The following is a 25,517-nucleotide window of genomic DNA, read 5'->3' as shown; positions in this document are numbered from 1 at the left end:
AGAAATTGATTTTATTAAAAACTTATCTAAAATTTATCTTTTATTTTTAAAACTAAAACTTATCTTTTATTTTAAAAACTAAAACTTATCCTAAAACAACTAATGCATATTATTTATAAATAATTAACCAAGTAGATATTTATTAAGAAATACACTCTAAATAAACTCTTATAGATTAAGATAATAATATGCATCTGATTTATTGACTCTTAAATACTTTTGACTCTAAGTTCCACGAGTTCCTTTAAGCTTACGAGTTCCTTTAGACCTTGTTCCTTTACCTTTCACGTTTCCACATACTTACATGAATCCTAGAAAATAAACTCATATTTTCTGCCTTCATGCTCCATGCTGCTCCAACTCAAGAACCGCATGTTGATAGCTCCACCTTTGGAACTTCAGTGTGCTAGTTTCTTTAAGAAACTTCGCGCTCATACTTCCTGCTCAGGAACTTCTTGTTTCAACTCTGAAACGTTATATTGCTGCTCCCACTCAGGAACTGCTCCAGAACTTCATATTCAATGTTCCTCATAGGATGTACCTAGGAACCGCTCTATTTATGTTCCTTATCGGAACTCTTTTAGGAACTTCACTTGTTGGTAACCTTCAAGATGTGATATATTCAACCTTTGATGACTTGTTTCATGTTAATGTAATATGACATCTCAAACACACATGTTAGTTAGATAATCATCATTTGTTTACAATCATCAAAATACTACATGACTCAACATGGTGAAACTAAACTGTATATAAATTTTTTCTTTCTTTGATAGTTTTTTTTCCTCTCTATTTTAGTTTGTTGTCATGGAGTGATTTCATTATATTTCATAGGGGGATATTTTTTCTAATTTTATCGAGGACATTATGATTATTCAAGGTATCATAATGCGAATGATTAAGTATTTGATGCATTATATGATTGTCAAAATTCACAAAATTTGTGCGTGAATTCCTACGAATATTGTTCTACCCTAATTAGCTTTATTTGCCTGATTATACCCAATCTTACCAACCTAAAGTAAATAGTTATTTTCAACTCAAAACATCAGAGCATCATAAACTTTTTAACATGATGAGAAAGTATATTGCTAAACAACATGAAGATTTAAATGAATTAGCTCATGATTAACAAAACACGGCAAAATCTGTTGAATTACTTGTTGTGCAACAATCTACTAACCAACATGTGATACTTGATGATATTGATATTGGTGTTGAGAATTATATTTCAGAGGAGAAAGGTGTTGATTTGACTCATGATATTTTGGTAGAAGGTAACGGTGTAATTAGTGAAGTCGGTAGTGAGTGTCTCTATGTCGACGAATCCATAATTGAGAGTAAAAGTGTCCACATTTATTCGATAAACTTTTCATCTGCATATGAGTCTTTGTCGGTTCCATCTGATACTGTTTTTGAGTCTCATGTTCCATTCTCTCAAAACATGACATTATTCTTGGTTGACCAATATTATATCATGCATCGTCTCCTTTGTCGGTTCCATCTGATACTGTTTTCGAGTGTCATGTTCCATTCTCTCAAAAACTTGACATTGTTCTTTCTTCACCTATATTATATCATCCATCGTTCCTTCGTTCTCTCCTTTTGAATGACTCTCATGATAACGTAAATAATGTACAATTAGTTTCTTTTCCTCCTTTTGAGTCATGTAGAAACACTAACGAATTTCCTTTTTCTTATACATGTAAATATTTTTTTTTCTTTGTTTTTTTTTGTAGTTAAAATAACTTTTTAGGACTAATTTTTTTTCATTTTTCCTTTCCATTCTTATATGGTATGCTCTGAGATGTTTACAGGAACATATGATAAGCTTCTTAGAGAATTGAGCTATCATAAGTGGTCTACTAATCTTAAACAGTCATGCAAGACCTTAAATTTGCGCTTCTTAGGAAGCAACCCGGGTTTACTTATTTTCTCTCTTCTTTAATTTTTATTTTGATTTTTTAAATTTTTGTTTCATCCTGTTTGAGTGATTCTATTCACTTTGGTGTGTTTTTTGTGTTTCTTGTAGGTGGAACGAGATTAAAAGAAGAAAAGAAAAAAAAGTTTGTCTGAGTATTGATTGCGCGGTCGACCAGGCAACATTACCCCCACCAGGTGCCAAGTGAATTTTGAATAATTTTGAAAAAATTCAGAAAATTGGCTAGGTGTTTCACTGTTTCTCGCCTGGTGAACCATGCAAAAGTGCCATACTAGGCGGATTATGGCTTGATTGGCCTGTTTGCTGCATGACAGGGCGCGTAGAAAATTCAAAAAAATAAAAATAAAGAAAACCCAGCAGAACCCTCCATTCTCCCCGGTTCTTTCCTTCGTCCTCTTTCGTCTTTCACCCACTTCTTGCGTCTTCTTCACCGACCCAGCGCCAGCGAATCACCATCACAAACTCGACATCACAATCAGCACTAGCAAACCACCACCATGACTCGCTCCTTTCACGTCTTCTCCCATAACCAACCACTTCTTAACCTCCATTCTCCTTTTCTCAGCCGCACTCCACGCCTTCCGCTCCCATCACATGCACTCATTGTCCTCCTGCACTCATCCCAGCACTACACCACAGTGCCACGCCCAGCGTGCCACCTCTTTCAACCACCCCCAACAGTTGGACGCCCCATTCCTATTCACACACCCAACACCCCTTTGCCCTCCTACTCTTTCGCTTCCTTTTCCTGTTCTATTTGTTGTTGTTTATTTTCGTTTTTTTTTTCATTTTTACTTATTATTATCTTTTCCCATTTAACACCTAATTTTAGTTTTTTAATCAATGGTTGTTATAGGATTTGTACAAGATGGCAACAATGGTCCAAGTTGGTTTTTGAGAAGCAATACGATGAGATTTTTGAGTTTTTATCGGTCCTTTATTCATTTAAATTGGGTTGTAAGACTCTATATTCTCTATTGTTTATCATCTTGATGTTCCAATTTGTTTTTGCTTGGATTTTTATTTAAGATGTTATACTTGTTGATTTCTTATGACTATATTGATTTGATTCTTTCATTTGTGGGGTTTGTGTGCGGCCTTAGTGTCGGATTGTGGTATTGGTGACAGAATTGGTGTTCGATGATTGTTGGGGTTTGGTTTTCATTCCTTCTCTAATCTTGTTTATGCAGTGAGGACACTGTAGATTCTAGCTTAGGGAAGAGACATTCTATCTTTTATTGCTTTGTAGTGTAGATTTCATTGCTTTCTTAGAATGTTGCATTGTTTGTACCGCTCAATATGAGTGGGAGTTTACGTGTAACTAAAAAAATTTGTACTGCTTTCTTAGTTGCATCTGCATATATATATATATATATATATATATATATATATATATATATATATATATATATTATATATATATTATATATATTATATTATATATATATATATATATATATATATATATATATATATATATATCTTTCATCTCATTTTAGTTGCATTTGTGGGACTATTGCTAGCACTTTTCGAGAACCTTGTTGATATTTTACTACAATTCCTAAGCGCCATTCATCTTGTTCATTGATTCTTCATAGCAGGATTGTTTCACAATTGATTATTTGTGGTAAAATTGATTGATTTCACTTTGACTCGATTTAACTTTATTGTGCAGACGCCTAATCCAAGTGAGCTTTAATTTTGTGCCTAACGTATCTGTGTCAGTTCTATTTTTTCATGTGTGATTAGTTCCTTAGTTGCGCTAATCTTGACTTTAAATTGGTACTCTTTGATATTTGATAGTACATACATTTTGATATGATTGAGGCGTTTTATTTCAAGATCTCTTAGATCTAGAGTTATTCTTGTTTTCATATTATCCTTCCTGATCTAGCCTCATTGAGCCTTCCTGACTGTTTTATATAGATACCTACATTACAAGCATTAGCCTTATTTGATTCTTGTCCCAAGCCTAGCTTGGGGAAGCGACTATTAGTTTTGGTTTTGTTTGTATTGAATTGAAGTGTTGTATTTGTGTTTTAGATGGATGGAAAACTATTTTTAGTGAGCTTGAAAATTGAAATGAAAGTTCGAAAAAGAAACACAAAAAAGTGAAAAATAAAATGAAAAAGAAGTGAAAAAGAGTTGTGAATAAAATGAAATAAAAAGGGTTATGATTGAACTTCTTGAGTAAAAAGTGTCGTCGGTTATATTAGTTGGTTGTTGGTTGTTGGTTGTTGCATGGAGTTGTTACGACCTTTCATGGCCATGTTTTTAGTTTCCAAATTATATTCCATACCTTTAACATTAGCCCCATTACAAGCCCTAAAATTCCTCTTGATCATTGTATATTTTATTGTTGAGTATTAAGTGAATCAAAAAGTTAAAGTTAAAGAGTATATGCATCATCAGATTCAACTTATTTTAGGCTGAGTGTAATCAATCATTTATCCTTTAAACACATGAGAAATTTGAGCACACATGACTATACATGAGAGGTCTATCAAGTTTGGTTAAATCTAGCTTGGGAGAAATGGTATATGGTATAATTGGAGAGTCGATTATGATACATGCCATGTTATATGTTTTGATGTATGGTTTGTGTAGTGATATATCTCTTGTGTCTTTAGTTGAGTGTTTAGCCCTATTGTAGTCCTATATTGTAGGTTTTCTTTCTTTTCCAATGTTTATGTTATATTGCTTGAGGACAAGCAATAGTTTAGCTTGGGGGAGTTTGATATGTCATATTTACATATAGTTTTTTAGGTGCATTTAGGTTTCATTTTAGAGAATTTAGATACATATTTAGGTTCATTATGGAATCATATTCTTAAATTATGTTATTCTACTCCTATTCGGTATTTTTTTTTTTTTGTGATGAATTTCAGGTATTGAGAACGTATTTGGAGTATGATTAGCTAATCTTGAGGATTAAGATCATTTGGAAGGAAGATGCATTGCATAAGGATCGTCATGGATATCTCATAGTTCTAATTTGAGCGAAAGCATGCAATAAAGTGGAAAATCATTAGAAGAACTGTGAAAAAAGAGTTATGTATATTCTTCTGACCATAACTTTTTATGTTCTTCTTATAATTGAGTAATTCTAACATATTTGGAAACTAAATTTAAAGAGCTTTCCAACGATAGGTGGCACACTCCGAGGATACTTCTAGTCAAGGAGTCATACCTTTCAAAAGATAATATTGTTTCTGTTGGAATCTACTACCGTACGCGCAGATCACTTAAATGCATCTAAAAAGTATATGAAAATATGATACATCAAGCCCATAAGCTGTTTGGAGGTTGCGGTCTGACAAACCTTAGGAAGTGAGTTGCGATTCACTATCGTTCTGCTCTTTTTCTCATAAACTTTTCTCTATGTTTTACTTTGTTTTCTTATGGTGATTTATGACTTTGTTTCTGTGATGGTTTTCATTCTTTAATTATAGAATCAATGCTAGAATTTATATTATCATGTGAGTTAGTAGTTGAAGTCTTTTGTGATGACTAAATGTTAAGTGAAGTATGTTGTGATGATTCTATATTATTAAAGCTTATCTTCTAATGCTATCATGATGCTATTTGTTTTGAGATAACTGCTAGTTACTCCCCATTGATTGTGGATATTTGTTGTTCTTCTTGCACATGGTTCCGAAAGCTAGACCTATTACAGTGTGGACTCGAGAAGTGTGTTCTGGAAATTTTTACTAAGCATCTAGTTTTTATGATAGTATATGACTTTTATGAGGACTTTAGGAAGACCTTCACCATTATAGGTGTGAAGTAGTTGGCTTTTGGGTGATTGTTTTGCCACATGAGTTTATGGATGTTTTTAGTTGTATTTTGGGATTTCTAGTGTAATATTATGAAATGTTGAACTTATTTTACAGTTATTTAGTATGTTATTATGATATGTTCTTTATAATAATGTTTAGTTGAACCGTAGAGTGACATTATCCGTCCGCGCAATATTTCTGTTGTCATCTACTTTGTTTATTTATAGTTGTACTTTCTTTAATATTATTGCTTAAAAGGACGAAGTGTTACAGAATTACCATCAACCATCTCCATATCAAACAAACGATGCATCAAGTATACTTTGTTGATAGCCGACTGTTTCTCATACATACTTGACAAAGTTTCCATCAAACCCGCTGTTGTTTTCTCATTCTTGACATTGAAAGCCTTACTCGGGGCTAATGCCATTCTCACAACTCCAAGTGCTTTCCTATCAAGTAGTTTTCAATCATCCTCAAGCATACTACTTGGTCTTTTTCCTCTAGATGTAAGCAAAGATTCTTCTGATGCAAAAGAACATCCATTTGCATTTTCTAAAATTCAAAAACTTTACAATCAAACCTCTCAATTCTCAATTTCTATTCTTCAAGTGTTAATTTTACCCAAAAAATCCAAACTTTGATTTGTCAACACCAAAAAAAACCCACTTCGATTTTTCTACACCAAAAAAATCCAAAATCTTATTTCTCAACCAAAAATCCAGTTTTTCACACAACACTAAATCACTTTCCCCAAAATTGAACCTTAGCTCTTATACCAATTATTGTGATTTAAAAACACGTGCTAATTAGTTTATGCAATCAGCAATAATCAAGAAAAAATATGAAATTGAAACAACAATTAAGTAAAGCAAAGAGATAGAAGACAAGAAAAAAACACACCAATTTACATGGGAAACTCGAGATAGAAAAATCCACAAACTTGCACTATAGAATCAATAAAGAACAATGGTGAACTTACGACTCTCCCACAAACTCTCTCTCTCTCTCTCACACACACACACACACATAAAACTCTAGAAAAGATGAGATATCAAGTTTGAACAACGAAGTTGTGTGCTAAACTCTTCTAAAACCATAAAATATGGTATTCATACTACATAGCATAAAGGCAATCCAACAGCCACGATTAAAAATTAAACCACAAAAACACGTGTGAATCTAGGTTTACCCGTTTGGCTGCAGAGATCTTGAAGTTTCCGCCTTCAATCTACCAAAATCACATGTTCGAGTGAAGAAGTGCCCACCCGAAGAAGCCGCCCGCCCGGGCTGCCATGTCTGCCCTCCCGGGCCCCCTGCTGCCCGCCCGGGCAGCTGCACCTTGGCAGTTTTTCTTCGCTTCTTCGCATCCTTGCCTTCCTTGCTTTACCATCTCCACCAAACTCCAATACAGCTGACTGCCGGTTGATGACAAGTAGAGTGCCAAAGAGCCAAAGGCTTGAGAGACTCGACTGACTGATGAATGACAAAGAATAATAGAAGAGGAGAGAGGAAAGAATGAGAAAGAAGTGAGAAGAGACTCGAGCGGTGGGATAGAGGTTTGGACATTTAGGGTTTTCGATCTTTCTTTCTAAAAAATAAAATGTTATAATTTGATGAAAATTGGATATTTTGAATATCCGAAAAAGAAAATTTGTGATCCGTATCCGATCCTATTTTTTTGATATCTTATAGGAAATATTTGAAACTCAAAAAAATCGGATCGGATACCCGATTTTCCGGATCGAATCGCTCGAATACCAGGTTGAATCATTATGACCAACACTAAGTTTATCCACTTCTAAATTATTTTGTTTTTAGAATGGTCCTACCAATTTTTTTTTCAGTGAAGTTTTCTCACTCTACTTTTTTTGACTATAATATTAACTTCAATACAATATGCAATAAATTAATACTTTGTTTCTTCTTTTAGGACCAACATGTCTATTTCTCGTAAAACTTTGTGCCAAAAAATATAGATAAAGTAATAAAAAAATCAAAGAAATACCATTTTAACTACTCCCTCCGTCCCATAATATAGTGCTTGTTTCTTTTTTCACGGTCTCCAAAACGTAACTTTGACTTTTAATATCTTCAATTCCTTATTAATAAAAAATATAAAAAGTTGATATTATGAAACTACACATTGAGACGAATCTAACAAGATCCTACATGAATATGTTTTTTTATATATACAAATGAGAATATTCGGTCAAAGATTTTAAAGTTTGACCACCAAAAATGAAATAGGCACTATATTATGGGACGGAGGGAGTAATCATTAAAGTTGCTATAAGTACGTGTTAAAACAAAAAAAAAAGTCTCTTTAAGTCATTTCAGTTTCCAAAAAAGAAAAACCTATTAACTGAATTTGCTCTTTGCTCTCTATGCCTCTCTCTCACCTCCTCTATTTCTCTCTCTTGTGTTCCTGTCTCATCATTATCGACTCCATTAAAGGTTCAAGAGATCAATTATCATTTTCTACTCTTTTACTGCCTTAATTTTGTAAATAAAATATGGTAGCCAATAAAGTTGTAGCTTATGATCGATCTCTAGCTGTGACCAATGCAAATGATCGAGAGGTGTGCTTTTAAGGGAATTCTCTTAAGTTAGAAATTGAGGATTACTTTAGATCTGTTTGTTTTCTCATATATATATTTTCTTTTTCCAACAAACTTCAAATATTATACGTAAACAAGTTCTACACTATAGGAACGCAGCTTGAAGAATGAAGATGCAACTAACGAGAGCATTATATTGCAGAAGCATCAGTTGCTTGCACTTCAACTTGATGAATAACCAATATGGCAATATACCAGCATCCACCTCTCTAGCTTTTCAACTCCCGTCTTTCGATCTTGCGTAAATCATCTTGCTTTTCACCATTGTTTGCTTTCTAATATTATCATATCATATCTTTATACTATTTTCGCTGCTTTCATCTTGTGTTTATATATCAAGATTCAAGAGCAGTGCATATTGCTAAATAATACAGTATATAGTATTCCCGAACACATGATCTGGAATTGAATTCCAAGATTTAACATTCTCAAATTGAATTCCACCATTTGAAAGAATTTCATGTTCCCAAAGCAACCTAAGGGTTTTTACCCTATGCACTTATCTATTGTAATTTTTAAGGAAAAATATAGTAACGTTAGGGTCTTATTACATTCATCTCGATATATAATTTCATCAAAATTTTAGAACTTTTACTATAAAATAAGGGAAAAGTTATATGCAGTCCTAAGGGTTGTGTATAAAAAGCTTAAAATGGAAATAAGTTGCATTAATTGATCATTTATTACATCAGTTGATGCAAAATTTTTCCATAAATTCACAACTTATTTTCATTTTAAGTAGTGTATTTATGTCTTATATGCAACCCTAAGGGCTGCATATAGCATGACCCATAAAATAATTAAAGAGAATTTTTTCCTTGAATAATTCAAAAGTGGGTTTTAATTCCAGAAATATGCCCAAAAAAAACAATTCTCTGCGTATCGTCCACGTAGGACGGCACGCGAGAAACTGTTTTTTTTTTTTTTTTTTTTGCTCATGTAAACCGCTACTCATAGTAGCGGTTTATTTTAAAATAAACCGCTACTTTAAGTAGCAGTTTATACACATAAACCAATATCTCAAGTAGCGGTTTAAAATTAAAAAGTCTATAAAACCAACTGGTTTTATTGACTTTTCCTTTTTGGTCTTTGGGTTCTTGTGTCTGCACTCTTACTAACCGATTTTAAAGATGTTTGCATTACCGACTTTTATTGACTTTTCTAGTTTATAAAACCAAGTGGTTTTATTGAAAATGTTGCAAGCATACAGGTACTTTGAGTAGCGGTTTGCATTAATGAAACTGTTACTTGAAGTAGCGGTTTATATCGCGCCAATGTTTTACTTAAGTAGAAAAAAAAAATCTCGCGTGCCGTCCTACGTGGACGGTACGTAGGGAATTTTTTATTTTTTGGGCATATTTTTGGAATTAAAACCCACTTTTGCATTATTCAACGAAAAAATTCTAATTGAAGAGATTTATTAGTTGAAATTGTGCATTTGTAAGTTAAAAAAATCCATTGTTGTAAACATGTAATAGAAAAAGAATGGATGAAGTAATTTTTTGGGTAGTAAGATTTATGCACGTATGAAACGAAAAAAAAGTATCCTTTAACTCCTTCCATTCCTGGGATTCTATTAGTTTTGCATGCTATAATTTGGCTAATCTGAAGTTTTTTGAAGACTGAAGAAATACTTTGTAGATAAGTCAAAAGAAGAAAGAATAAAAGTTGTTACTCTTTTCAAGAGAAAACTCAAGCACATACCTCTTTATTAATGAAGCCTAATTTATTTTTATTTATTTTTTCTTTTGGCTGAATATTTGATATGTTCAACAATCAACTATACTGTAATAATAACTAGATGATATGTTATGTTCTGTCTTTCGGACTTTGCATTAACATCTCTCTAAAAAGTGAGACCATCTCTCTCTAAAAAGCTAAAAGAGAGAGTGCTTTATTTTCTACTAAATCAAATCCATCCTCCCTGATCTTTTCCAATCCAAACAAGTTAATGAATAACCCAAACACTCACCCGCACCACCATCATGGAAACCCCGAAACCAATATTCTTCGAAGAGTTGGTATCCAAATAGAATCAGAAGATCATGACACTAACCAAGATGATTATATCCTTTACAACACTGTCCTTGGCAAGGTAAAGGACCTTCGAGAATTTACGGAACAACAAATCGCTGACTGGGTTACAACATCTTGGACAACCCACGACATGATCCAAGTGAAGAAGGTAGGGAAAATCTTTTTCTTCCTCTGCTCAGATGACCGTGATAGAGCTAGCCTACTGGATCTTAGCTCCGCAAATTTCCAAGGTGCTCTCATTTTATACAAAATGTGAACCCCAAAATTCTTTTAACTCCCACTCCTTCCAGAGGATCCCCATCTGGATCAAAGTAGAAGGTCTCCCTCTTCTCTACAACAAATTGAATGTGGCGAGAAGAGCCCTTGAAAAGTTAGGTACTGTTCTCTATTTTGATTCAGACTCTATGAGGGAGGGATTCAAGGACTTCTTAAGAGCTAAAGTTCTAATCCCAATTAACAACCCCCTCGTTCCGGGTGTCTACTTCAATAGGCAAGAAGGGCCTAGAATCTGGATAGACTTCAGATATGAAGGCGTCTTCATTTTCTGTTCCAAATGCGGAAGAATTGGCCACAAGAGACCAAGATGCAGAATTCCAATGGCAATAGCAAAACGTCATTTCGCTATGGTTCTTGAAGATATTGGCCAAGGGATCTTCTTGCCCATAGTCTCTCCTTTCGTCACTCCCCTTTTCACAAACAAACTTATCGGGTTAAAAAGGGTGGAGAGACTTAGAACAACTCACGTCAACCTTGTTCAACTATCTGAAGAAAGAGACAAAGATGGTGATAGCTTGTCTGAACAAACATTAGATGATAATCATGGAAATGATGACTCTAGCTCTAGTGATTCATCCAGCAATGATGACCCAGCTCATCAGAATAATGAAGATTTGGAGGGCCAAGATAGCAATAAAGAGGGTGAGCAAAACCCTTCTCGGGGTAAAGCTTTGGAAGATTATCATGCTGCAGGTCCCTCGAAAAGGAAAAGAGTTCATGATTCCGGGAATCAGCACGTCCACAAACGCCTTCGACATGCTCCACCTCTTCATCATGCATCCAGAATACTCCCATGCACAGGAGTCCATGCAGAACGAAAGAGTTCTAGCTCTATGCGCCATTTGCTTGGGCGCCAGAAACCTCAAGGTACTGTTGAAGATGCGACCGCGAAATTCAAAGTCCAAGGGAATTCAAAGCTTGCAAAGTCCAATGTTCATTCAATGCGCCCCAACACTCTGAAAAGGAAAGAAGCCCCAGCTGGAATTGCATTCAAGAAGTCTGCAGGAAAAGTTAAGAAGAAGAGGAAAAGAAGTGAGGAGTTAATGACTCCCAACCATTCCAACCACCTTCCGCAGGATTTGAACCGTCTCACCCCAGGTAAGTGTGAGTTATTTTCAGCAAGTTTATTCATTGGGGGAATGTACAATATTATCCTTTACTCACAAAGGAAGGGTAGCATTGTAATTCCCTATAGTAATTTTTTCCAAAAACACCCGGATGTCTTCTTCCAAAGCATTTTCAGTACACTCCTACTGGCACTTCTTCTGAAGAAAAGAGTTCTCTCTGCTTATTCTCCTTCTGCTGACCACCTAGCTTCCACCTTCTTCTCCTATTTATATCTACCCCCCCTTATTAAGCCATTACATCATATCCTTTTTTCGAAAAACTCCTACAAAACACCAAAAATGGCATCCTCTTCCAGTGTCCACCCAGTTTCCTCTCACTCATCCCTTGAATCTGAAGATAATGATCATCACCTAGCCTTCCTTCCCCCTTATGAAGCTGTTAACCTAGCCTCGCTTTTCACAAATGTCCAAATAGTTGATGATGATCGCTTCCTGATCCCTCGCGACCCTTATAGCGATTTTTTCATCCCCTTTGGCTCCTTGACATACCTAGATGCCATATCTCCCTCACACTCAGCCCCCTTTGACACTGAACCCCTTGATGAGGAAATTAACACCTTCAAAAACCCTCCGAATTCCCCAGTTTTGGAATTTGACATGCCTTGTTCAAACTCTTTCGACCCTTTAAACCTTGAGATGCCCCAAGAGGACTCTCTGCAAAGCCCTACTGAAAACACAAGGACATTTCAAGAAGAGGTAAGTTCTTTTATTCGGTCACGAATTACCCATTCGTGCAAAGATTCTGAAACATTCTGTCCTGTGCATGTGGATATATATGCACGTGAACTCAAGGATCTATCAAAAAAGGAAACTTAGGACCACTTCCCTTTCCTTTTCGGAATGGGATAATCTCACCAACTTTGTCGATTCTACCCCTATTGTCCCACCTGTCAAAAATAAAGACTCCCAGTCAAAGATCTCCCAAGAAATCCCCTATAAATTCACTGAAAATCTGTCCTTTTCCTCTATCTCCTCTTTCGAGTCTCTCTCTCCTATGCAAACTCCCCCAAACACTCCAAAATCCCCCAATTCCTTTAATTCTGCCCTTTCTGATCTCCCACTTGAGGATTGGGATTACGAAATCGAAACAATGGACCTTAACCCCTCTCTTCCTGAAAAATTTCTCACAAAAACTCCCGCTATCCCTATTCAGACCCCACCTCACTCTATTAAAAGGAGGAAGAAGCGTGTTTGGGAGCCAAAAGGAATCTTGTCCCAGTATCTTCACAATTTTGAGAAAGAAGCACAGTTAATCAATGCGCAAAAGCTGTTCGATCTAAATCTCCCTCCTACAGATGGCCCTTCAAAGTCAGTGAAATCGAAGAGAATTAAAAGACAAAGAAAAACAAAGGGTAAAGGGATACTGAAATTTGGTCTAAGTGACGAGGATAAATTTGAAATGGTGGATAAGGATACTGGAAATCATGCTTCTTCGTCATTCAAGGAGACCACTGCCAAGGACAAGACTGAGACGGGGAGGGGGTATGATGGTGCGGCTGACCCACAGCCTTGGTTGAAGATATGAATCTCCTCAGCTGGAATTGTAGGGGGCTCAAAAGCCTTAGCCCTCAGTCCTTAAGGTTTCTGTCTAATACTACTAATGATAAGAAGTTAGATGTCATTTTTCTGTCTGAAACGAAATGTTCTGTTACGGCCTTGGAGCCAATTTTCAGTAGGATAGGCTTAAAAGGGTGTACGGGGTCCGACTCTGTCGGAAGTAGGGGTGGGTTATTTGTTTGTTGGTCCCCGAACGTAGTTGTTTCTGTCCTTTCCTCCTCAGCTAATTATGTATGTTGTAATATCCTAGATGTTGCTGGTAATGAGTATAACGTAGCGTTTGTTTATGGCTCGCCCTATATCTGTGATAGAAATGCTGTCTGGTCTTCCTTAACTACCATTCTAAACAACAATAATGGGAAATGGTTGTTAATGGGGGATTTTAATCAAGTGGAACACAGTCACCAGAAACTAGGAGGATCCACAGATTTGAAAGGTGCTAATGTTTTTCTGGATTGGAAGCTTAGAAACCACCTTTTTGACCTTCCTTACCAAGGGGTAAATTTCACCTGGACTAACAATCGCTCAAACAATGAAGCAATTTACGAGAGAATTGATAAAGCTTTTTGCAATGCTGAGTGGAAATCGTTATTCCCAAATGCTGAAATCTGGAATTTACCTATTCTTCTCTCTGATCATAGCCCTATTGTACTTCAACTCTATGAGCATGATTCGCGAACCAAAAAAAGACCGTATAGGTTGGATGCTTGGAGTCTCAATCACGATGAAGTTGCTTTAATAATTCAAAAGGAGTGGAAGGAGACTCTTTCAGGCTCTTCATCCTTCATTTTGCAAAGGAAAATTCAGAATAGCCTCCGGAAGATTAGAGGCTGGGTTCTAAATTACAAGTGTCAACATAATATCAACTGGAGTGAGATTAACAATAGCCTCATTGATCATCAAAAAGGAATTTCTCAAACTTCCCAAGCTGCCCAGGATCAAGATCTTAGGAAATCCTTCCTCAATACCATCGAGGACAAATCTGTCTATTGGAGGCAGCGTGCAAAATCAAAGTGGGACGAGTTTGGAGACAAATCGACTTCCTTTTTCTACAAGAGTGTTAAAGGGAGATGTTCAAGAAATGAAATCAAAGCTCTGAAAAATGATGACGGTGTCTGGACATCAAACCAAGTTGAAATTCAAAACCTGTTCCTCTCAAATTTCAAGAAGATTTATCAAGCTGACTATGGTGAAGATAACCGAATTCACCATGACGATTCCTTTTTCAACCCCATTGCAACTCTCTCCCAAGCTCACATTAATATCCTTAATGCCCCCTTCTCAAATCAAGATATTAGGAAGGCTTGCTTTAGCTCTAAACCGCATAAGTCCCCAGGCCCTGATGGTACCCCACCGATTTTCTTCCAGCATAACTGGGAACTTGTTGGATCAGACGTGATCAAAAGTGTTAAAGCTTTCTTGCATTCAGGTTTTATGTTAAAAGAGCAAAATAAGACTTTCATCACTCTCATTCCCAAAAAGGATCGTCCCCAAGATTCAAGAGATTTCAGACCGATAAGTCTGTGCAATTCTTCGTACAAGATCATCGCCAAGCTTTTAGCCAACAGGTTGAAACCGATCATGGGTGATTTGGTGGATAAGTACCAGAACGCTTTCATCCAAGGAAGACAGATGACGGACAACTGTCTTATATCTCATGAGATTAGTAACTGGGTTCGGAAAAGAAAGAAAGGATGTAGTTTCGCTGGTATTCTTAAGGTTGACCTCAGTAAGGCTTACGATAGAATTAGATGGGATTTTGTCAAAGCTATGCTGATAAGGATGAAGTTCCCTGATTCCTGGGTCGTTTGGCTTATGCAATGCATTACTACAGTTTCCTATTCTATCTTGGTGAATGGTGAGCCCACGGAGTCGTTCCTCCCTTCTGTTGGTCTCCGTCAAGGAGATCCCCTTTCCTCTTATATCTTTATCCTCTGTATGGAAGTCCTCTCTAAAAACCTCTCTAGTCTCCAGGATTCCAAAGAGCTTCAAGGTCTCAAAATAGCTAGAAATGCCCCTGAAATTTCTCATCTATTTTTCGCAGACGATGCTCTATTCTTTTTTAGAGCAATTCCGAAGAACTGCTGGGTTATCAAGAATACTCTAGCAACATTTTGTGAGAAATCAGGGGAAATGATTAACTTCGATAAGTCTCATGTCATATTCAGTCCCAATACCCCCTTGAAATTCAGAAAACTTATGAGGAAGCCCTTAGGGGTTATGGAGAAAGAGAAAATTGGCATATATCTAGGCTGCCCCATGGAAGTTGATGGGAGAACGACCTCGGCTTTCAATAATGTCATTGCTAAAGTGGGGGAAAGAATTGCGTCTTGGAAATTTTCAAACCTGTCCCCATCGGGAAGACTAATTTTGGTGAATACAATCTTAATTTCACTAGCCTCCAATATTATTTCCACATACTTGATTCCCCAAAAGATCACCCGGAAAATCACCTCATTGCTTCTTAAGTTCTGGTGGGGATCCTCAATGGATAAAACCCCTATATATTGGAGGAAGAGATCGCTTATTGAAAAGCATAAGTACCAAGGTGGTCTTAGTTTCAGGAACATCACTCACACAAACAAAGCTCATTTGTTCAACCAAGCCTGGCGCATCCACAAGAACAAAGATTCCCTAATCCATCAACTATACGTAGCCAAATACAAGAAGGACCCATCCAACTGGCTATTGACAACGAGGAGCCAAAATCTTGCTCCTATGCTTTCAGAAGTCTACTAAGTGCCTCCAAGAGCTGCAAAGATGGCTTATACAAAAAACTTGGGAATGGGAATTCTATTAGACTAGCAACTGATAAATGGCACCCGACAAAACTCCTTGTTCCCAAAGATGTGTCTAGATCGGGTTCAAGTTCTGCCCCTATTTGGGCATCAAATCTGATTGATCAAAACAAGTCATGGAAACCATCGGCCGTTTGGAATCAGTTCTCGAAGGAGGATGCAAGAGAGATATTCGCTACTTATATTCCTAAAGCTGATACAGAGGACGAAATAACTTGGAGTCATACAAAGTCGGGGGTTTATTCAGTAAAATCAGGATATTGGTTCCTTAGCGGTGATCATCATCATCAGCCGAATGATTCAATCTTCTGGAAAGAATTCTGGAAGGCGGATTATTTCCCGAAATGGAAGCACTTCTTATGGAAAATTTTTAACAACGCGCTCCCAACGGCGGATAACCTCATCAAAAGAAAAATTTCCGGGATCAACCCAATCTGCTGTCTTTGCAACTCAAAAGAGACTCCATATCTCACATGCTGCGGGATTGCCAGATCGCTCAAAGAATTTGGAAGGGGTCCCTTGGTATTGTGGCGAGTAACGGGAATAATCTGCAAATTCAGGAGTGGATTAAGAACTTTCTTAATCTTTTCAAGAAAAGGAGGAAAGAAGACGGCCTAATTTCGGAAGCAGAATTCATAGCAACGCTATGGGCAATTTGGGTTCATCGAAACGAAGTCATTTTCAGAGGGGTCCTTCCAAATCCCGATCGAATTATGATGATTAAAAAAGATCACTCCGTCAGGTGGCACACCACGAGGGAGAGGCAGACTCGACGTCTAGCCAACTCTGTTCAAGATATCCACGCAGATTCCAGAATCAACCAAAGACAAGAATGGACAATAGGAGACAGAAATATTTCAAATATCCAAACTCTGGTAGTCGATGGTGCTTGGAAGAACAACGCGAGTCTGAATCATTGGCAAGCAGCGGTGGCATGGAAGAATGTAAACAATGACCCAAAAGAGGAAGCTGCGGTCAAGATCTTCGCAAACTCAGCGGAACAAGCAGAAGCATATGCTATCTTGAAAGCTATTTCGGATATGGAGTGGCGAAGCCCTGGTCTGATCATCAAGACGGATAATATTGAGGTAATTAGAGCTTTAAAGGGAGACTCTCCTTACAACAAAAACATCGAGAATATTATCAAGGATATCAAAAGAATAGCAAATAGTTTTCTCTTCATTTCGTGTGCTAAGGTAAGTAGAGAAGAGGTTCAGTTAGCTCATAAGCTTGCCACTCAGGCAAGGAAAAGCTAATTTTTTTTCTTTCACTGTATGTTTTACCCTTTGTCAAAAAAAAAAAAAAAAAAAAAAAAATAACTAGATGATAATTGGGATATTTTTTGCAGGTCGGCTCTTGAATGAAAGCAACAACGAACAAACTAAAAAGAAAGTAGGTAAGAATTTATTGCTAAGATTTACTAACTCGATGAAATATGTTCAACTATTCTCCCTCCAACTTTCTTTTTTAATTTTTACTTTTACATACTATTTAAAAAAAATACTTTGACTATATTATATCATCAATATATAAAAGAAATGCATCTCTCCTAGAGTAATATCAATGCTTTTTATTTTTATTTATTCCAAATTAGCTTGAACACTTTATTATTAACATAATTGTATTATTATAATAAGTATTACTTTTTTGACACTCTTTTTACCCTAATAACTCATGCTTCCTCATTTTTTTTAATTTACTTACTTCACGAAGGAAAAAGTATAAAAGTATGCAAAAAAAAAAAAAGGAAAAATTCACAAAAGAGAGCCCGACTATTATCCATATTCTTTGATAAGTCCCAATTATGAATTATTCCGTGCAGGTCCAAAGTTTACTATCTTGTGATTTTCATAGGTCCTGAGTTACTTATAACCGGTTTAGAAAGTAAGATTTTTAAATATTTACCATCTTTGAACACTTTCAGCAAATGACAAATACCTATAAAATGGGCCAACGTTTAAAAAATCTTACCTTTTAAAACATTTATATGTAATTCAAGACTTATAAAAATCACAAGGTGATAAACTTGAGACCTGTCGGAAATAATTTATAGTTGGGACTTATAAAAGAAAATGGGTAATAGTTGGGCCCATTTTTGTGAATTTCTCCAGAAAAAAAAAAAAAAAAAACTGAAAAGATGGAGAGAGAAAGTGGAAAGTAAAAGATAAAGTAAAAAAAATAGATTAAATTATTAACAAGTAGTAAATGACATGGGTGAAAAAAGAAGGGAAAGTAGATAGAACATATTACGAAATAATAGAAAAAACAACAATATAGAGTTTTAAAAAAATAGACAAAAAAAAGTGTGTAAATTAAAAATGAAAGGAAGGAGTATCACATCTATTTTTAAGTTAAAAACATTAATTATTTTACTTACTCAACTTAAATTAATATACTTTTGATAACCATAATACAATTTATCGCCTTAATATATATGTTTTCCAACCAGAGTTAAGAAACGGAAGAAGTATCCGTAATCGTAATGCTTACAGCATTAGCCAACGTAAGATCAAGGTGGTACAATTTAAAAACGGATGAGGTATAAAATAAGTAGGAAAATGAAAAAAGAATGAAGCAGGTTATTAGTACTTAGTAGAGGTCCTTTTCTTCATCTGATATGGCCAATTGACTATAGAGTATTATATGACAGGCAAGAGTAGCATGAGCGTTTATATGACTTTATTATTGAAGTTTGATGATTGATGATAGCACGACACAACTTTTCTTTATAAATATAAGTGGTTATGTACATTACGATATGACCAATTGTCCAATTGTTGTCTTAATTTCTCTTGTATCACCAAACCAAAAAAAAGTAGTTAATGTTCTTTTAAAATCATGTTTCGTTCATAATTTTTGGACTTTAAGAAACGAAATCATTTATCGATTCTCTTTTTCTTGTTTGGTTCAACCCCTCATCTATCCATTGTCATTATTTGGTGGTAATGGACTCTGTCAAGTAACAAAATGTATTATTTAGTGTTAATGGTTATTATTCCGTTTCCAATCCATGGCTTGAACCAAACACGTATTAAAGCCTTAAAGGTAACCTTTTGTCGTTACTATTACTCTCCTCTATTTGTTTTCATTCCATTTCCATTCAATACATTGAACCAAATCACCCCTAAGTGTGATTAGAATATATATAGCTTTTTCATGTTTGATGACTAGTAAACTTGTATATATGTTTGATGCAGCAGCATGGTAGAAGATCAACTTGAAATATGATGATGGAGGATCTGTGGACCTCATTTTGTGGGCAATCTAAATGTGCAACAAACAGCTCTGAGCCTTGTAATCCTAACTTCATGTTTGTAAATCTTCCTTCTTCATGTGTCAATCATGCTACCATTCTTTGTTTTGATATACTGCTTCTGGTAGTTCTCTCATGGAGCTTCATCTGCAAAATTTCTTCCAAAAAACTCGAGTTACAAGCTCATTCGAGAGAGTTGTCAATCTTGCAGATATTATCAGCTGTTTTTAATGGATGTTTAGGTCTTGTTTATATTGGTTTTGGTGTTTGGATTCACTGGTGGATTTTATATCTCTTTCATGGAGTTACATGGGTGCTGATAGGATTAACAATAAGCTTAAGAGGAGAGTTTTTCTCGAAAGTCACATTGCGAATCTTGTCCATCTTGTCATTCCTCTGTTCTGGAACTCTGAGCTTTATTGTTATGTACTCTGTAATAGTGAACCATGATGGATTAACAGTTGAGGGAAGCTTAGATATCCTATGTTTTGTAGGAGCAAGTTTGCTCTTGTTATGTACTTTCAGAAGCACCGGTTATACTCCTGTAAACATCAGGGAAAATGAATCAGCTGCTGCAGTTACACCCTTTGCAGAAGCGGGGTTCTTCAGTGAAATGTCATTTAGTTGGTTGAACCCTTTGATGAAATTGGGGAGAGAAAAGATTCTAGCAGAAGATGACATACCCGAATTAAGGGACATAGATAGAGCAGGATATTGTTACTTACAGTTTCTTGATCAGTTCAGTAAGCATAAAAAAACTGATCAGTCCATATCAGAATCCTCGGTCTTGTGGTGCATTGTTGAATGCCATTGGAAGGAGATTCTGATATCCGGGTTCTTTGCACTTCTAAAGGTACTCGCTCTATCAGCTGGACCTCTTTTGCTGAGTTATTTCATTAAGGTGGCCGAGGGTAAAGAAACTTTCAGGTACGAAGGTTATCTTTTAGCCATTTTACTTTTCTTTTCAAAGATCTTAGAGTCTTTGTCGGAAAGACAATGGTACTTCCGGACCAGACTGATTGGCCTTAAAATCCGGTCCATGCTCTCTGCAGCAATCTACAAAAAGCAACTACGATTATCAAACGTTGCCAAGAAAATGCACTCGGGTGGTGAGATTATGAATTATGTAACTGTGGATGCTTATAGGATAGGAGAATTCCCTTATTGGTTTCATCAAACTTGGACTACAAGCCTCCAGCTTTGCTTAGCATTAATTATTCTAATCAATTCAATCGGACTTGCAACTTTCGCATCATTAGTAGTAATTGTTTTGACAGTGGTTTGCAACACTCCCTTGGCAAAATTACAGCATAAGTTCCAAAGCAAGTTGATGGTTGCTCAAGACGGAAGGTTGAAGGCTTTCTCGGAGGCTCTTATGAACATGAAGGTGTTAAAGCTATATGCGTGGGAGACTCACTTTATGAATGTAGTTGAGGCATTAAGGGTAGTAGAATCTAAACGGTTATCAGCTGTGCAGTTGCAAAAGGCGTATAACTTTTTTCTGTTTTGGACGTCTCCTGTATTGGTCTCAGCTGCTACATTTGGGGCTTGTTATTTCCTCGAAGTTCCTTTACACGCGAATAATGTTTTCACATTTCTTGCAACAATACGTCTGGTGCAACAGCCTATCAGAGCTATCCCTGATGTCATTGGTGTAGTGATTCAAGCAAGAGTTGCGTTTACAAGAGTTGTGAAGTTTCTTGCAGCAACAGAGCTTCAAGCTGGAAATGTCAGGAAATTGAGCAATATAGTGAACCACAAATATGATCATGTCATTCTGGTAAAATCTGCAAATGTTTCATGGGAATTCAATCCATCAAAGCCGACACTTAGAAGTATAGATCTATATGTTCGTCCAGGTGAAAAGGTCGCTATATGTGGAGAAGTCGGCTCTGGAAAATCAACATTACTAGCAGCAATTCTCGGAGAAGTCCCATATATACAAGGGATTGTAAGCTTGTTTCATAACCTACATTGAATAGTAAATATTCAAAGATTTATTGAAATTATCTCTGTTCTTTAACATGCATTTTTTCTCTTATAGATGGAAGTTTATGGGAGAATCGCTTATGTATCCCAGACAGCTTGGATCCAAACAGGGACAATACAGGAAAATATTCTTTTCGGGTCTGCTATGGATGGCCTGCGGTACCAGGAAACTCTTCGTAGGTGTTCATTGCTGAAGGACCTTGAGCTTCTTCCTTATGGTGACATGACTGAAATAGGGGAAAGAGGAGTTAATTTAAGTGGTGGCCAGAAGCAACGGATTCAACTTGCTCGTGCATTATACCAAGATGCTGACATATATCTTCTAGATGATCCATTTAGTGCTGTTGATGCACACACTGCAACAAGCCTCTTCAATGTAACTCTTATATCTTAAGTTCTTAATCATCAAAAGTTTCATCTCTTTGATATATAACCTACAATGACATGTCATTCTATATATTGTGGCAGGAATATGTTATGGAAGCTCTTTCTGAAAAGACTGTCTTGCTTGTGACACACCAAGTTGATTTTCTTCCTGCATTTCATTGTTGTTTGGTGAGCTTCTTCTTCAAATGGATTTTGCAACATTCACTAAGCTTAGATACTTTATATATGGTAAATTTGATCATTTATTTTTGTAAATATCATCTATTTTTGCAGCTGATGTCAGATGGAGAGGTCCTTCATTCAGGCCCTTACAACGAGTTATTAGCTTCGAGTAAGGAGTTTTTGGACCTTGTAAACGCACACAAAGAGACAGCTGGTACTGAAACACTGTCTGAAGTTAGTTCTACATCTAGAAGACATAATTATTCGACTAATGAGATTAAGCGAGCCACTGTTGAGATGGAAAATCAACCATTGAAAGGGGAACAGTTGATTAAACAAGAAGAAAGAGAAGTTGGAGATTCTGGCTCTAAGCCTTACTTAATATACCTGAATCAGAATAAAGGCTATTTATATTTCTCAATTATTGCTCTTTCTCATCTCGCGTTTGTGACAGGACAGATACTACAGAACATTTGGATGGCCTCAGGTGTTGATAATCCTCAAGTTAGTGAATCAAAACTGATTGTGGTTTACCTCATCCTTGGACTATGTTCGACAATCTGTTTACTCTTTAGATCTCTTGCAGTGGTTACATTAGGGATAGAATCATCAAAATCTTTGTTTTCTCAGTTAACAAACTCTCTATTTCGTGCTCCAATGTCATTTTATGACTCTACGCCTCTTGGAAGGATTCTTAGTCGGGTAAGTATGAAATAATCACAAGGTTTACATATCTAATCCACACAAGTTGATCTAAACTGATTTTATAGTAACTAAGGGTGTGTTTGATATCACTGCCTGTTTCAATTTTTTTTTGTTTTAAGATTTATGAAGTCACATAATATAAATTTCATAATGAAGTTGAAATTATTCATATTTATACTCGGCTTGTTTATTTTAGAAACTGACAGTAAAAAAAAAGAACCAGAACTACTAATCTAGGATCCAATGTTATGTTTAGTGGTATAAAAATCTGAAAATTGAAAACAAAAAACAATAACAAACCGGCACTAACTTACACCTTTTATAAACTGCAGATCTCTTCTGATTTGAGCATCGTTGATCTTGACATCCCCTTCAGCATCCAAACAGCCTTTGGAGCTACTACAATTGCATACTCTACTTTAGTAGTGTTGGCCGTCATTATTTGGCAGGTCTTAATTGTTGCCATACCAATGGTTTACATGGCAATACGACTGCAGGTGAGTTTTTCGACATTTGTATTATATTGTCATTTGTAAAGATTGTTTTCTTTTCAAGACTTAAATCAATTCCTTTATGAAATATGCGGACAGAGATACTACTTTGCAACCGCAAAAGAGTTGATGAGACTGAATGGTACAACCAAGTCTATGGTTGCAAACCATTTAGCGGAGTCATTAGCTGGGGCAATGACAATTAGAGCTTTTCAAGAGGAAGATCGTTTTTTTGCTAAGAATCTGAATCTTATTGATACAAATGCAAGCCCATACTTCCATAATTTTACAGCTAATGAATGGCTCATTCAGAGGATTGAGACCTTTAGTGCCATTGTTCTCGCAGCTGCAGCATTGTTCATGGTTTTACTTCCTCCTGGTACTTTTAGCTCAGGTAAATCATATACAAGTTCTCTGTTTCTATGGCAGCAAATCTTCTTTGAAATAAATGTTTGACAATGTCCTCTGACAACTAATAATGCAGGCTTCATTGGTATGGCACTATCATATGGTCTCACGTTGAATCTGGGTATGGTTTTCTCAATTCAGAATCAATGCATTTTAGCCAACCACATAATTTCCGTGGAGAGGCTTAATCAATACATGGATATACCGAGTGAAGCTCCAGAAGTCATCGATGATTGTCGTCCTCCACATAGCTGGCCATCAGCTGGTAAAGTGGAGATATGTAATTTGCAGGTAAAAAAATTTGCATTTTGTTTATATCAGACACATTCTGGATAGATAAAATACTAAGACATTTCATATTCGCAACAGATAAGATATAGACCCGACACACCACTGGTTCTTAAAGGAATCAGTTGCACATTTGAAGGGGGAGATAAAATTGGTATTGTTGGTAGGACTGGCAGTGGGAAGACTACCTTAATAGGAGCATTGTTTCGCTTAGTGGAACCAGTAGGAGGGAAGATTATAGTTGATGGTATCGATATAGGTTCAGTCGGACTTCACGATCTAAGGTCACGTTTTGGGATTATTCCTCAAGATCCTACTCTCTTCAATGGCACAGTACGGTTCAACTTGGATCCATTAGGCCAGCATAATGATGAAGAAATCTGGGAGGTAAACATCAGTCCTCTTCCTTGGTTATAAGATTGAACATTTTACATAATGTAGCCTGTCTCCAAAATGAAAAGACATAAGTTGCCTCTCCTTCTACTTAGTGGAGAAAAGTTCATCAAATGGCTAAAGTCTACGCAAAAAACACTAATATGTCTACCTTCTTTGAAAAGGTGCTCATCAAATGTCAGCTTAAAGATGCAGTTGAAGAGAAAATACAGGGGCTAGATTCCCTAGGTAAGTCTTCATAGTACATATATACATATTAGTATAATAACTTTAGTTCATTAAGATGCCTAGTATTAATATTTGGATTGCACAAAACAATAATAATCTTACCATAGTTGTGGAGGATGGATCGAATTGGAGCATGGGACAACGACAACTGTTCTGTCTAGGGCGTGCTTTGCTGCGAAGAAGCAGGGTGTTGGTGCTCGATGAAGCGACTGCATCCATTGATAATGCAACTGACACCATCCTGCAAAAAACAATAAGAATAGAATTTGCTGGTTCCACTGTTATCACAGTAGCTCACAGGATACCAACCGTGATGGACTGCACAAAGGTTCTAGCCATCAGTGATGGTAATTTTTATTTCTTTCCTTTCAATGTTGATTCCATAAATAATCAGTGAAGATATCGGTGATGCTAAAAACAAGTCTTGACTATTTTGCAGGAAAACTGGTGGAATATGATGAGCCAATGAAGCTAATGAAGGATGAAAGTTCGCTATTTGGCCAACTTGTCAAAGAATATTGGTCACATATCCACTCTGCTGGTCAGTCTATTTGAGCAAAAAGCAATTAAGGAGTAACAAATTGTGCATGGATGAAGATCCCTCCTTTACTAGCCTTGCTGGAGAAGTTAATTTATTGTTATTACTATTCTTTGGACTCAGGTGATGTCCAGGGTTGGTTGTCTTTGTGTGTTACATTTTCGTAGTTTAAGACAACTACCGTCATTTCTATTGCACTTATCAGTTACTTGGAATGGAAGGCATTGAAGGAGAAATAAACTAGGAATGCATGAAAATAAGGAACAAGATCGCTTGTAATTTTTAGTCTATATCAGTACAATGAAACAGGGCACTACATATAGAGGTGTCAATTCAGTTCAACAGTTCAGTTATGGTTATAATCAAACATTTCAGTTTATATCACTTCGTTTTGTACCTATTAAAATAATTAGCTGTTCAGTTCAGTTCAGTTAACAAACTTTCCAGTTCAGTTTAATTCAGTTTTTTTTCTTTTCCATTTTAAGTTCAATTCAGTTCAGTTGCAGTTTAAACCAGTTTTATCCAAACAGTTAAACCA

At 36.2% G+C, this 25,517-nt stretch overlaps 1 protein-coding gene across 7 annotated transcripts; it reads left to right on the top strand.

The window, feature by feature from the left end:
- The first annotated feature begins 8,061 nt into the window (after positions 1 to 8,061).
- Positions 8,062 to 25,457, top strand: LOC104884018 (ABC transporter C family member 10). Of its 7 annotated transcripts, none has more exons than XM_057396119.1 (14): positions 8,062 to 8,178; positions 8,434 to 8,583; positions 17,486 to 17,533; positions 19,335 to 21,341; positions 21,435 to 21,755; positions 21,848 to 21,934; positions 22,040 to 22,630; positions 22,966 to 23,130; positions 23,224 to 23,518; positions 23,609 to 23,823; positions 23,902 to 24,207; positions 24,378 to 24,441; positions 24,549 to 24,788; positions 24,881 to 25,457. In XM_057396119.1, the coding sequence occupies exons 4-14, from the start codon at positions 19,362 to 19,364 to the stop codon at positions 24,994 to 24,996; spliced, it is 4,380 nt and encodes a 1,459-aa protein (XP_057252102.1). In that variant the 5' UTR covers positions 8,062 to 8,178; positions 8,434 to 8,583; positions 17,486 to 17,533; positions 19,335 to 19,361; the 3' UTR covers positions 24,997 to 25,457. The 7 variants fall into 7 exon arrangements, with proteins under 7 accessions (XP_057252102.1, XP_057252100.1, XP_057252104.1 ...); XM_057396117.1 differs by having other exon boundaries at positions 8,062 to 8,303; XM_057396121.1 differs by having other exon boundaries at positions 8,062 to 8,583; positions 17,486 to 17,529; positions 19,338 to 21,341.
- Positions 25,458 to 25,517: the final 60 nt, after the last annotated feature.

The sequence above is a fragment of the Beta vulgaris genome, chromosome 7 (genome assembly GCF_026745355.1).
Source record: "Beta vulgaris subsp. vulgaris cultivar EL10 chromosome 7, EL10.2, whole genome shotgun sequence".
Lineage (NCBI taxonomy): Eukaryota > Viridiplantae > Streptophyta > Magnoliopsida > Caryophyllales > Amaranthaceae > Beta > Beta vulgaris.
This window is presented reverse-complemented; position numbering and strand designations above follow the sequence as displayed.

Excerpts from the sequence above, each read along its gene's own strand:
- LOC104884018 (XM_057396119.1), top strand. The coding sequence starts at position 19,362 with ATGATGATGGAGGATCTGTGGACCTCATTTTGTGGGCAATCTAAATGT. Across the intron at positions 23,131-23,223 it reads ACATGGCAATACGACTGCAG|AGATACTACTTTGCAACCGC; the intron begins GTGAGTTTTTCG and ends ATATGCGGACAG. Across the intron at positions 24,789-24,880 it reads GGTTCTAGCCATCAGTGATG|GAAAACTGGTGGAATATGAT; the intron begins GTAATTTTTATT and ends ACTATTTTGCAG.